General features: G+C 39.6%; 1 protein-coding gene across 2 annotated transcripts in view; it reads right to left on the bottom strand.

Moving 5' to 3' along the window:
• The window catches only part of CACNA2D3 (calcium voltage-gated channel auxiliary subunit alpha2delta 3), a 1,028,076-nt gene that overhangs the window by 56,156 nt on the left and 956,899 nt on the right, over positions 1 to 15,021 (bottom strand). For both annotated transcript variants that reach the window (XM_066350330.1, XM_066350329.1), the window contains one exon: positions 6,779 to 6,890. In XM_066350330.1, the coding sequence (XP_066206427.1) occupies positions 6,779 to 6,890 (112 nt within the window). The remainder of the gene's footprint in view (positions 1 to 6,778; positions 6,891 to 15,021) is intronic.

Raw genomic sequence — 15,021 nt, 5'->3', positions numbered from 1 at the left:
GCAGTGGATAAAGCGTCGACCTGGAAATGCTGAGGTCACCGGTTCAAAACCCTGGGCTTGCCTGGTCAAGGCACATATAGGAGTTGATGCTTCCAGCTCCTCCCCCTTCTCTCTCTCTCTCTCTCTCTCCTCTCTTTCCCTCTCTGTCTCTCTCTCCTCTCTAAAAATGAATAAATAAAATAAAAAAAAATACCAAAATAGTCCTAGGGATGTAAAGGACAGCATAGGAAATATGGTCACTGCTACTGTAATAACAATGTACGGTGCCGGGTGGGTACTAAACTTATTGGGGTGATAACTTTACAAGTTATATAATTATCTAATCCTATGTTGTACACCTGAAACTAATATGTTTGTATGTAAACTGTTTCTGGAAAAAAAAATCATTAATAAAAACAAGAAATGTTCATTGGCATCCTAAAGAAGCTTTCTTTTTTTCCTAAGGCCTTATTTTGTTTTCTAAGTGAACTCCTTAAAAACTTACTTCAAAGTCATTCACACATCAGCTCTCATACTTTATGAACTAAATTGCCATCTCACAAGTTAACCTTAGAAACAGGTAAAACCAATCTATGATTTAAGAAATCAAGAGAGTGGTTATCTTATGGGAGGTACAGTGTACCTAGAAGGGTGCAGGGGGTAGGTATCTGGGAGGCTTGAATATTCTTTCAGTTCTTAACACAAGTGCTAGTTATATAGATGTGTCCATTTATCAAGTGCTTATTCTGTTCTGGGCTTTGTGCTAAATCCACAACATAAACTTCACACTGAATTCTTACAGCAGCTTGTGATATGCTTACACTTATTATCCCCCAAGTTAGCCAGGAGAATCTGAGCATCAGAGCATTTGGTTCTTGCTCAAGCTCACACAGTTAGCGTTGCTGGTTAAGACCCACACTCTGAATTCCCACTCCACAGCTGCTGCACTGACCCACTACACCTCAGTGCTTGCCTGGGGTTGCTCTCTGAAGTCCTCGATCAGAAGTAAACTGACATGGCAGACTGGGCAATATGGAAGCCCTTCCGCTCTCATACTCAGACATGCTAGATGAAACAGTAAAACAAAACAAGCATGTTTCAATACAAAGAAAAAGAAAACAAAATCAAGAAAACATACTAAAGGTCCACTTGTACATTTATAGCTAATTATAGAAACCTGATAATCTGGTGTTGTCTGGAGCTCTGATATTAACAAAAGAAATCAGGTTTCATGCCTAAAGTACATGCTGCCTAGAAAAAATATTTACTGTAATTATATGATGCAGAAACTCCTAAATACAAAAGCTTACATAGCAATCATTCCCAGGCAGTCAACACCAATGGGACATATGATTGAAGCACAAATACAAGCCTATTGTAAAGAGAAACTCAAGCTCGTTCTGTTCCCACAAAAATAGTAATTAATAGTAAAGATCAGTTTATGGTAAAAAATGACAAAACACATAGGCAAAAACCTACCCTGAAAAAAAGTAGACACAAGAAACAAGAGGATTGATACCCTCAAAATTTAAACTATAACAATCATCTTAAAAAGTCTTTATAATAAGGTATAGGAAACTTAAGAATAAGACTCTATACAATAGAATATGCAGATTTTTTAAAGAAGCAAATAAACCTTCCAGAAAGAGAAAGAAAGAGATTTATATTAAAAACTCAAAGCACTATCTTTCTAAGAGCAGACTAGACACAATCAGAAGGAAATTAATGAATTCTAATATAAGTTGAAGGAAATTAGCAAGAATAAAGTACATAAACAAACAGAAATAACTTTATGTCTAGACACACTTCAGTAAAACTTTAGGTCATTGAAGAATAAGTAAACACTTTAAAAAGCCGTAAGAGATGGGGAAAAGCTAGACTACTTAGAAAGGTGTAAAACTAAAAGCCAGAAGACAATGGAATAGTACCTTCAAATTATTTTGAGTTAGATGGGATGGAGTTAAATGATCCCTGCAGTGTACCTATTAATAAGGTGTTTTGGACAAAGAGTGTGAGAACTGACCACTCCCAAACCAGTCCTAGAAAAACCTCCCAAGTCTTGTAAAACCAAAAAGCAATGGTGAAAACACAAGTTGATAAACATTTTATTTATGATAGGCAGAAACAATAAAACAATATAGTGGGTTTAAAACCACGGTAGAACTAATGTGTTAAAAAAAAGAATACTATATAAAAGATATAGGAGGTAATCTAAGTTAAAGAATTCTAAGTTTTTGCCAGGTGGAGAGATGAAATCCTAACCAATGAAAACATGTTTAAAAAGTTAAGGTAATTACTGAAAGAAACAAGTGTATATTTCACATACTAGTAAGGGGAAAAAAGTAATAGAAAAAATTCAATAAATCTGATAGAAGACAAAGAAGAGAAAGAAGAAAAAGAAGGAGGAGGAAGAGGAAGGGGAGGTGAGGGAAAGAAGAAAAGGAGGGGGAGGAGGAAAAGAAGAAGAAGAAGAAAGAAAGAAAGCAAAGAAAAAGAATGAATAACAGAGGTCATATAAAATGACAATAGAAATAAGTCCAAAGTTATTGGTAACCAAAATAAATGTAAAAGATTAAACCTACCAATAACAGACAGAGGTATTTCAAATCCAGCTACTATATTCTAAATATAAGACAAATACTAATGCAAAATAACTAAAAAGAATTGAAAATGGAGGGAAGAGGGAAAAGAAATGTTACTAAAATAAATGCTGTGCCTATGGTATTAGCAAACAAAATAGACATTAAATCATAAAGCACTTTCATATAAAGTGATAAAAGAAATGATTTATTAGAAAGCTGTACCAATCCTGAACAGAGATGTCCATGGTAACATAGCTTCAAAATATAGGAAACAAAATAAATTGAATGACACTTAGGAGTTGAAAAATCCCTAAGCCTGACAAGAGATTAAAATAGACACCCCCTATAATATTAAATAGACTAAAATTGAAAAATACATTAAAACAAATAAAATAAAAATAATAGACAGTACCTTATAAAAAGGAACTCTGAAACACAATCAACACAGTTGAGTGAAAAATACATATTAATATATTAATCCCTGTACCCAGCTATTAGATAATGAAGCTTGCTTTCAAAAATACATGGACAAGTGCTAGAATGCAAAGCAAGTCTCCACACATATTAAAAAAACATATGTTATACAGACCACAATGTCAATTAGACATCAATCATTTTAAAAAGCCTCAAACTCCACATATTAGGAAATCTTAAAACACTATTTAAACATTTATAGATAAAATAATGTGAAAAATTTAAAAATTATTAGAGTTGAATACTAACAAAAGCCCTATATAGAAAATTTATAGAGATAAACTGGAATGCAGAGAGGAATTTTATGTGTATATAATATATTATACATATATATCAATAAAGCTAAAAAAGGTAAGCAGCAAACATAAAATGTTAGAAAATAAAAAAAGAGTAAATCCCAGAATACAGAAGGTGATAGTAGAGATGAGAAGCAAAATAAATAAAATAGGAAGTCAAAGAAACAACAGAAAGAATCAAACAAACTAAATGATTTTTCTTTGAAAAGAAAAACAAAGCAAATACATCTCTGCCAGTATAGGGAGGGGCAGGGGGAAACAGAATATAGGGAGGTGGGGAGAGGGAGGGAGAAGAGGACTGAGAAGGGGGAGGGAGGGCAGAGAGAGGAAGGAGAGAGACTGATTTAAAAGGAAGCAAAATCACCAATAAGGTAGCATTTTCAATGAAAAGATAATACCATTAACAAATACACACAATAATCTTGAAAAGTGAGCTGAAATAAGCAATTTTCTTTTTATTGTTCTTCTTCTTCTTTCCCAAATGAGAGGAGGGGAGATAGACTCCCACATGCACCCCATCCACCTGGCAACCTCCCATCTGGGGCTGATGCTCACAATCAAGCTTTATTTAGCACCTGAGGCAGAGCCTCCATGGAGCCATTTTTAGCACCCAGGCCGAAGTGCTTGAACCAACTGAGCCATGGCTGCAGGAGGGGGAGAGAGAGAGAGAGAGAGAGAGAGAGAGAGAGACGAGGGGAAGGGTGGAGAAGCAGATGGTCACTTCTCCTGTGTACCTTGACTGGGAATCGGACCTGGGACATCCATATGCCAGGACAATGATCTACCACTGAGCCAACCGGCCAGGGCTGGCAATTTTCTAAGGAATATAATCACCAAATTCATTTCAAAAAGAAATAAAAATTCCAAAGAGATAGTTAACCACTAATGAAACTAATTCAGCATTTGAAAATTTACTCACACAAAAACAAATATACAAAAACCCATCAGTCACAGATAATGTTATGAGTAAGTTTCACCAAACCTACAAGAAACAGATAATTTAGTCTTACACAAAAATGTTAAGACACTAGAGAAAGAGGGAAATTCTCCAAGTAATTTTGTGACAATAAGATGACGATAAGAGCAAAGCCAAATGACAGTACATAAAAGGAAAACACAGCCCGATCTCTTTTTTGAGCACAGACGCAAAAGTTTACATTATATGAGCAAATGAATCCTAAAATATGTTTTCCTGTTTTTTTGTAATCCTAACAATAAAAGCCCATCATGGGAAAGCAATGTGTTTCCACATAAGACAACCCATCTACTATTGAAGATATTTATGGTATATATATTTCATGATTGAAAAACTTTAGAATTTATATTCATGTAACTCAGCATATTAAAAAATTAAAATTATTTTAGTAACATTTGTAGAAAAAAATAACAATAGCAGTACCAAACACTCCTGAAAAAGTTTTTAACTTAAGAAATTGTTAACTATAAAAAAAAATAACAGCAATTTAGGAAATGGATAATAGTTATTATTGCACAAAATTGTGAATTACTTAATGTGCTTGGATTGTACACTTAAAAATACTTACAATGGTAAATTTTATATTATTTCTATTTTACTACAACTTTAAAAACCCTATAACAAACATCATACTTAACATAGACTTATTAGGAGCAATTCCTTTAAATGAGGAATAAGACATGGTTGCCTTCTCACTGCTTTTATTCAATTATGTATCAGAAGTTCAGTACAATAAAACAAAAAGCAATAATTAAGTATAAAGATTAGAAAGGAAAATGTTCACAAGTGATATAAATGTCTATGCAGAAAGCCCAAGAGAAGCTACATACAAATGATTGGATCTGAAAGAACATTTAGCAATTTGTTGCATATAAGATATCAGTCTACAGAAATTAGTGATGTTCTCATATGCTAGCAATTACCAATTAGAAAACATAGTTTTAAACATCTACCATTTCTGATAGCAAGAAAAACTATAAGATGTCTAGCTACAAATCTAACATAAAATTATAAAACTGTATTTAAAGGCATAGAAAAAGATATATGTAAGTAAATAGATATAGGTAGTTTATAAGGGGAAAGTTCCAGTATTATAAAAGATAGCAAGTATCTTTAAATTAATATGTTACTTAGAGTAATTTTAATCAAAACCCTAGCATAAGTCATGGAAATTAACAAGGTGATACCAAAATTAATGTGAGAGGGTAAAGAGGCAAGAATAGCCAAGATGACTTAGAAGAAGAATGAAAGGATATTTGTTCTCCTAAGCAACAAGTCATAGTATAAAGCCATAATAATTAAGGAGACAGGGTGTTGTCATGGATATTGACAAACCATAAAACTTGGAAACAGATCTCCATAGAGATGGAAACTCAGCCCATGACACAGGTGTCATAATAAATCAATTGGAAAATAAAGACTATTCAATAAAAGTGCTGGTTATAAAGGCAACTATATAGAGAAGGACCAAACCAGACTCTATCTCATACCCTTCCCTCTCTCTCTCACACACACACACTCTCTCTCTCTCTCTCTCTCTCCAGGGGTATTAATGTCTTAAATGTGAAAGGCAACCCTTTAAAGCATTCAGAATAAAAATACATGAGACTACCACTATGACATTAGGGCAGAGACTAATTTCTATCTATCTATCTATCTATCTATCTATCTATCTATCTATCTATCTATGGTTTTAATTTGTGTTTACATAGATCCAAGTGTCCCACCGAATATATCTCCCCTCACCCAGGGCAGAGACTAATTTCTTAAGGAACAAAATAACAAAATTTATAGAAGAAAGACTAAATTAGACTACATTAAGATAAAAGCAAAAGAAAATTTCTGTGCATCTAAGGACATCTGTAAATGCGAAGGGACAGACCAAGGAGTAGGAAGACACATATACAAATTACAGAACTGCAAAGAAATCCTTTCTAAAACAGAAAGAACACCCACATCAGCATGAATAGATCCACCACCCAACAAAGAACTGCCAACAGAAACACGAAAGTGAAGAGGTCAGGAACCCCAAATGACCAATAAAACTGTTAAAAAAAAAGCCCACCCACATTACTAATCAGGGAAATGCATATTAAACTACCAAGTATAATTTTCAATACGTTAGTTTGCAGTGAATCCTGAAAATATGGTACTTTCGGGAAAGATACCTCGAACAGCTAGCTGAAACTGCCAACTGCCGATCGGGGAAACACCAAGTAGGATTTTTTCCAACCATCGATAAGCAGAACTAAAAATCTCCCATATTCTAGGACTCAAATGCATTCTGAATGCTTCCCAAACTCTGAGTGATCTAACAAAGCCCAGTGATGTTTCTTCCAAACTGCTGGAAATATTCCTCACACAAGAGGGCAGCCATATTTCCATCTCTCCCTGTAATGCTGTGCATGCCCTCACATTGGCCCATCTGGGAAAGTTCTTACTGAGCAGAAAGATGGGGGGGGGGGGCTTACTTGGAGCAGTCTTCACAAGCAATGTTCCCTGAGGTTTCCTTGATGGTGCGCTCAGAGACAAATGCTGGATATTCAGTATCACAAGGCTCCAGGGTCTGTTTCAATTTCTGGGCTGTAGGGATAGGGAAAAAAAAAAGATAACGAATGCAAGACACAGGCTTTATTCTGACTGGCAGCTCAGCAGAACTCAGAACACAGTTATGCTTCTGCTGCTCTGTGATTTTTCTAGGCACAGCATAATGCATTATTTTCTAATTAGTCAAGTGATTTCATCTGCCAAGCAACTCTATAAGCTATAATTCCTCAAGCAGTTGTGTTGGCTTGATCAGCTATCATTTATGCATCATTAGAATTCTACTTTCTGGGACAACATCAGTCACTGGGTCTCTGACCTCAGACTTACTTGAACTTTGCAGCAAACACATATGTATATCTAAATAAATGTATAAAATATAAGTTACACCTTATTATTCAGGGTGAGACAAAGGTCATGATACAATTGCATGGCTTTATTACAGAAACAAAATTGAAATATGGACTAGTAAAGTAAGTAATGCCTTTGAACCAAAGCCATGAGTCTATTTCTACTATTATGAAGTTCTTTGTCCAGTAACACAGCACTAAATAATACTGCACATAAATGAGTACATAGTAGGCACTTGGTGAAGGCTTGTGGTTGATTAAATTATCTGAGCAATTTATGTTCAGTGGGCAAGTTCCAAAACCTCACTAAGTCTCCATTTTTTTACAGTTATAAATGGAGGATAATATAGGTCTTCTTTCAGAGGTTCATGTGAGAAGTAAATAAATAATATATGTGGAATACTTAGTACAGTACCTGGAACACAATGAGTGCTAAGTAAGTGTCAGGTAATAATAATGGTATTAGTAATAGTAAATAACAAAAACAATGCTAGCATTCTAATGCAGCCATTGTGACATTAAAATCAGGATGACAGAATTTACAATAACCAAGATATGGAAGCAACTTAAGTGTTCCATCAATAAATGAATGGCTAAAGAAGTGGTGTATATACACAATGGAATATGATTCAGCCATAAAAAAGAATGAAATCCTGCCATCTGCAACAACATGGATGGACCTAGAGGGTATTATGCTAAGTGAAATAAGTCAGGCAGACAAAGGCCAGATGATTTCACTTATATGTGGAAATGAACAAAGTAAATGAACAAGAACAGAAACAGACTTGTAGATACAGAGAACATTTTCATGGTTGCCAGAGAGGAGAGGAGGGTTGGGGAGATGGGTGGAAAAGGTGAAAGGATTTAGAAGTACAATTGGTAGTTACAGAGGCTATAAAGTACAGCATAGGGAATACAGTCAATAATATTGTAATAACTATACATAGTGTCATATGGGTACTAGATTTATCAGGGTGATCACATCATAAATTACATAAATGTTTGATCACAGGGTTGTACAACTGAAACTAATCTAAGAGCATACGTCAACCGGAATTGAAAATATATATTTATATAAGTGAGGATGACAGATGCTACCCCACAGTCAAAGGCTCTGAAGTCAGAAAGGGTTGGGTAAAAATTCTCCACTCCATTGCTTCTAGGTAATCCTCAGTATTCTCATCTCTAAAATGGAGATACCATTTGTACAAGGTATCTTCACTAGACATATCCTTAACATGTTCCCAGTAGGATGAGTACAGATTTCTAGCACCCAAAGTCTACAATATTTTTTGGCTGATGTTTAGATAAAACATAAACATATATTTATAAATATACCTTCTATATTGTTATATGCATATATGTACCTTACATTTACAGTTGCAAAACTCAATAGGATTTTAAGAATATGGTGTGTGGACCAAAGTCTCATGTTACAATCAAAATATAATTGGTTGGGTGTTAGAATCATGGCTGATGTTCTGTGGAATGTCCATCTGGGAGGCTTCTGGCACTAAATGACCATCACAGGGTTACTAAATACAAAACTATTTGGTAATGATGAGATAATCGTTGGGTGATCAGGAAGCCATGGCTCCGAGCATTTATATCTTGATGTGATTGTTTTCTATAATAGGCTTTTCCCTGAGCTTTAATTATTTTGGAGAAATTAATTCGGTGTTTGTGATTGTAGTGCACTTTAATTTTTTTCCTATTTAAAATAAAAGAAAGTAGTTAGTCTCTTAACCAGCTTTTTTATTTTTTTTTATTTTTTTTATTTTTTTGTATTCTTCTGAAGCTGGAAACGGGGAGAGACAGTCAGACAGACTCCCGCATGCGCCCAACCAGGATCCACCCGGCACGCCCACCAGGGGCGACGCTCTGCCCACCAGGGGGTGATGCTCTGCCCCTCCAGGGCATCGCTCTGTTGTGACCAGAGCCACTCTAGAGCCTGGGGCAGAGGCCAAGGAGCCATCCCCAGCACCCGGGCCATCTTTGCTCCAATGGAGCCTCAGCTGCGGGAGGGGAAGAGAGAGACAGAGAGGAAGGAGAGGGGGAGGGGTGGAGAAGCAGATGGGCGCTTCTCCTGTGTGCCCTGGCCGGGAATCGAACCCAGGACTTCTGCACGCCAGGCCGACGCTCTACCACTGAGCCAACCGGCCAGGGCCTTAACCAGCTTTTTTAAAACGTGGAACATGTGATTTGTAGGAACTGGTCACTGACATAATGGGAGATGCCCACGCTAACTCACAGGGTTGTTATGGGGATACAGGAACTAAAGCATTATAGTTCCCAACAGAGTGACATATGTGCACACTGTCACATACATGCATGGACACACACACAACCTCCATGAAATGCTAGCTGTTATAGTGTTACAGCCACATGCCACGAGTTGGGTTAACTGTTTGGTAGCTAAGAACACAAACTCTGGAGGTTGTTTATTCTGCCACTGCCGTGTGAACTTGGATGAGTGTTTAATCTCTCTACATCTCTGTGTGTTCATCCGCAACATGGGTATGACAGCACCAGCCCCACACAGTTGTGTGAGGACCAAATGAATCATGGAGAGTAGCTGGTACCCTGGGAATGCTGTTTCCATGCCTGTGCTCACTGCCACCATGACTTCTACATATTATTTCATCGAATCCTCAGGCTGTCGGCTTACTCACACCATTGTGTTTTCTTTGGGTATTTTTTTGGCTAGAAAAGGCAAGCAGACGGCTGCCTCCCTGACTCTGCTCCATGGAAGAAGGTACAGTGCTGGTAGTTAAGGTGCGCCCAAAGGGCCAGGACCTGCACACTGCCTGTCCCCCTGTGACCTGCAGTGCTGGCTCATGGACAGCGTCACTACATGCTTGCCAAATAATTAATCACTCTCCCTAATAAAACTGGCAAAAGAAATGTGAGGATTTCCATCCCTAAGGGCAGACTGCCTGCCTTCAGGTGGAAAGGCAGAGTGAATTTACGTGGCCCACGCCCCACAGTGACCACACAGAGGCCCACAGTGGGAATGCAAGTCCTGCTCTAGTGCTTTTCCACAGCCTCTGATTTGTCAGGAGCACTCTGTCTTTCTTCCATGTGCTCTTCTCTCTCTTTCCCTTGGGAGACCAGACATAAAGCTCAGAGTATCTGGCTACAATTTAGTGACACTTTTTTTTTCATGCTGCTCATTTTTACCATTTCCTTCTCTGTATGGCAAGTGATACTTTCAATTTCAATAATTGCATTATTTAAATGTCAAAAAACATAAGCCAGATAAAATGAAATAAAGATTATGTCAACAATAGCACAGAGTGTCGGTGGGTGGAGCACAAGCATGCAGATAGCATCTAATCACCTCTTGATGATAACAGTTAAATTTATTCAGAAATTACTCTGAGCCAGATGATGCCTGGATTAATCTACTTAACAGTAAAACAAGACAAAATAAAAAATAAACAAACTATGAGGTAGAAACAATTGTTATTTTTGTTTTGCCGATTAGTGAATGGAGAACAGGACTGAGAAAATTGCCCAAATTCATCCAGTGAAGTATGTGGCAGAGACCGACTTTGAACTTGGGCTATCTGGTTCCAGCCCCCATACATTTAACTGCTCTGTGAGGTTTGGCCAATGAACGAAAGGAAAGAAGGTCTTTGGGGCAGGCTGTGATAGGGAGCACTTGTGATTTTAAAAAGCCCAGTCATTGCATCATCTCTAATTCTAAATATCTGGGCCCAGTTATAAGGGAGTGAGTCCAGCAAGTTCAATGGCGAGACTCATTTGGCTCTGATCCTTTCTGGAGATGACATGCTTGTTGGGGCACTTACTGTCGGGCACTCAAAGGGATGTAGTGATAAAGCGTCGAGTCCATTTGCAGCATGATTATAGATTGGCTGGAGATTGCTTGTTGATGTGCTTTTGGGAAACACATGGATTTTCATAAAAAAACCATGGCCACATTTAACTTAAATAACTGGCTCATTATGAAGACCTTTCTTTGTCTGGAATACTACAGAAAACACCACATACACATACATTGCCAGTCTTTACTATTTACCTATGAAATCGCAAATCAGTAACTCAGGCCCCCCAGCAACCTAATGAGTATTTTAGGCATTTAAAGCTCCTTATCTTACAAAGGTGCAGGTACACAGGACCGTGGTGCTCAGCTGGGCCAGTTCTTTCTTTTCCAGAGGAGAAACCTGGGGCTCAGAAAGCAGACATAGCCTGCCTTGAGTGCCACAGAGAGAGACTACTTATTGTGATCAGTATTTAAACACAGAACCACGACCACCTTCAAAGCCGAGCAGCCAAGCACACAGGGAAATGAGGACGGCCGCCCAAAGTCAGAGTGCTGTGAGCATGGCGCCCACGGCCTGGAGTCGCGCTCGCCACCATGCCGCAGCTATGCTGGATGTCTACAGCTGAGGCCACTGTGACTTGTCCCTCACTCACAATGAAGCACCCACAGAATTGAGGATCTTGAATTTTCCCTTAGCAACAAATGTCCCTGATGAGAAGAACTGACTTGGGTTCACAGTAATTATGTGCAGACAATTGGGAATGAATAGAATTGTCATTTGAAAAGCTCTCTTCTTTTGTCTCTGTGCATGCACCCTCCAGTCATACCCGGCACCTGCTGGCAAGCCCCATTCTTTTTGTGCAGCTTCGCCAAAATGACACCTTTGTGATCCTGAAGCAGAGACGGGCTTCCACAGCCCCCTCGTTAAGGAAGCGAAGCAAATAAACAGTGTCATTACAGATTCCATTTTTAGCTAGTGAGGAAAAGGTACACTTAGAAGGAAGAGACCTCACAAGTCAGTGTAGTTAGGGTACCTGAAACTTTTCTGTCCTTACACAGGATTGCCATTTCCATCTAACAGAGATATCTATATGATTGCAGCCCCACAGATGAGTTCATTTTTCCTCATCTGATTCAGTTGCTTCATTTAGAAAATGGAAAAGTCATTGCCATGCCCAGCAGATGGCTTTCGGCCTGCCTGTGACGGCACATGTGCGGCGGCCGAGGTGCCCAGTGGCCACCCTCACCGCGGTCGACCTCAGGCAGCAGGTCTTGGTTGAGGTCTGAGCCCATTATCTATTAGCTGTCTGACTGAGGTGCCTCAGAAAAACTCAGTGACAGATTCTAGCAGTCCCCTCCATCCAAGTGTGTTGAAGGGATCTGAAGATAGTGCCAGCACTCTGGAAATGGAAAAGCATTATATTGATATATGGGCATACCACATATCAATGATGTAATTATTTTACAAGGTCTTTATCTAGAGTCTGTGGGCAAAGGTCTGCTGGTGTAGCAATGGAGTGAAATAACTTGGAATTATCTATTGAGGATCTTTTTTCTAAAGCTTTCTGAAACAGAAACAGAATGAAGTATCACTTCATTCCTCTGAGCTGAAAGTGTGCCCGCTGCTGACCCTGATGGACAGGGAAGCAGGAGAGAGAGGACGTGCACTGTCAGAGGGGGAGCCACACCAGTTTCTGTGACCATCGCGACTACAAAGCCTGTCGCCCCTGCCCGACACCCCTCGGTCGACACTGTTTTTCAACAGCGGCAACGCAATAGTGCTGCTGTACCCGCAGTTTGGCTCTCTGTGGTTTCATTACCCATAGTCAACTGCAGTTCGAAAATATTAAATGAAAAATTCCAGAAATAAAAAATGCATAAGGGTTAAGCTGCACAGCGTTCTGAGCAGTGTGATGAAATCTCCTATCATCCTGCTTCTTCCTGCCCGAGACGCGAACCGTCCCTTTGCCAGGTGTGTCCATGCTGTGCATGTATCGCCCGGTAGCCACTTCATAGCCATCTCGACTATCAGAGAGAGAGGCCACATTCACATAACTTTTACTACAGCATATTGTTATAATTGTTCTGTCTGATTGTTAGTTATTGTTATTAGTCTCTTAAGGTGCCTAGTTTATAAGTTAAATTATATCATAGGTATGTTGGATAGGAAAAAAATAGTTTAGGTAGGATCTGGAACTATCCATGAGTTCAGGCATCCATTGGGGGTCTGGAATATACCCCTACTGATAGGGGGAACTATTCTATTGACATTTTGAGTCAGATAATTATTATAGAATGTTTAATGGCATCTCTGACCTCTACTCACTAGATGTCAGCAACACCCCCACCCCAAGTTGTGACAACTAAAAATGTCTCCAGAAATTGCAATAACCGGTGGGAGGCAAATTCCTGCCCCCCTCCCAAGATGGAAACTACTGGTTTAGGCAAAGATCACAGGGACTGGTACAGAACAGAGACTTAAGAACTCATTATCAGATTTGAAGGACCAGAGGCATGGCATGGGCAGGTGCCTGTGGTAGCAGGAATGGGGAAGACAAGCAGGCCCAGGGAGAGTTGGAAAGGGGGGACGGAGGTTGGCATGAAGAAGGATTGCATCCTCTCCCTCGCCATTGCAGCCCATTGGCCAGGGATGGGCAGGTACACGGTTTGTGGCAGAATGCCAAAAATAAGCCATGGAAGACAACCAGCCACTTCCCCAGCACTGGGCATACTCCTAGCAGCCAGCCCTCTTGACCCAAAACCTCACCACCACCCAGAACAAGAGCACTGCCCACTGCCCTTCTGCCATCCTGCACACACCATTTAATCTGTCTCCCAGAACCACAGTAGGTCCACTGTTGTCTGTGGACCAATGAGGAAGTCAAAGCCTAAGAGACCAAATGATTTACCCTGAACCTCACAGCTAGCAAGTGGCAGAGGAAGGCTCCTGACTCCAACAGCAGCCCTTCCTCCCCAGGTGGAAGAGCCCTCAGAACTCAGTCTGAGGAGGGACGAGTGGCAGAGGAAGGCTCCTGACTCCAACAGCAGCCCTTCCTCCCCAGGTGGAACCGCCCTCAGAACTCAGTCTGAGGAGGGACGAGTGGCAGAGGAAGGCTCCTGACTCCAACAGCAGCCCTTCCTCCCCAGGTGGAACCGCCCTCAGAAGTCAATCTGAGGAGGGACGAGTGGCAGAGGAAGGCTCCTGACTCCAACAGCAGCCCTTCCTCCCCAGGTGGAACCGCCCTCAGAACTCAGTCTGAGGAGGGACGAGTGGCAGAGGAAGGCTCCTGACTCCAACAGCAGCCCTTCCTCCCCAGGTGGAACCGCCCTCAGAACTCAGTCTGAGGAGGGACGAGTGGGGTTTGTCCCTGGAACCAGTGCTCCAGGCACAGCAGCCAGTATCCAACTTGCAATCCATTTCCCTTAGCCTCTGCTGATCTCTTTGCTTTGTCTTTTTAAATCTCACTTAACTGTTATTTTTTTTTTTCACCAATAGTAAAATTGTGGAAAAGCTAGACAAATAAGAAAATTAAAAAATAGAAGATAACCACCCATGTAGTAGGTCCCTTCTCCTCTCTCTTTTCTAAATCATATGCCATTTTACATAAAAGCAGGTTCATACCCCAGGCAAACTTTTATTTGGGATACATGGTAGTCTTCTCTTCCCAATTCATATTGGTCTCTGCTCACTGACTCGCCATTGGCATACTGATGACTGGTCCTATTTAACGCTACTTCCCCTCCCGCCACTGAATGCATTCTGGGAGCGTATATACGGTTTTGTAATACTGTTTTTCTTGTTATATTATTTAATGGCATGAGCATTTTTAAGCTGATAAAAAGTTATCAGAAATGGAATCTTTCTAAAAGTTGTCTATGCCTTTCTGTGGATGAGCTGTAATTTATTTTAAAATATCCCTACTGTTCATCATTTAAAGAGTTACCAGTATTGCCACCATGGATTCCCTGGGGATGATCATCCTATCATAGAATTCTTGTTCCTGTCTCAGTTTATTTCTTTGGGCTAGGTTCC

This window comes from Saccopteryx leptura, chromosome 10, assembly GCF_036850995.1.
Source record: "Saccopteryx leptura isolate mSacLep1 chromosome 10, mSacLep1_pri_phased_curated, whole genome shotgun sequence".
Taxonomy (NCBI): domain Eukaryota; kingdom Metazoa; phylum Chordata; class Mammalia; order Chiroptera; family Emballonuridae; genus Saccopteryx; species Saccopteryx leptura.
This window is presented reverse-complemented; position numbering and strand designations above follow the sequence as displayed.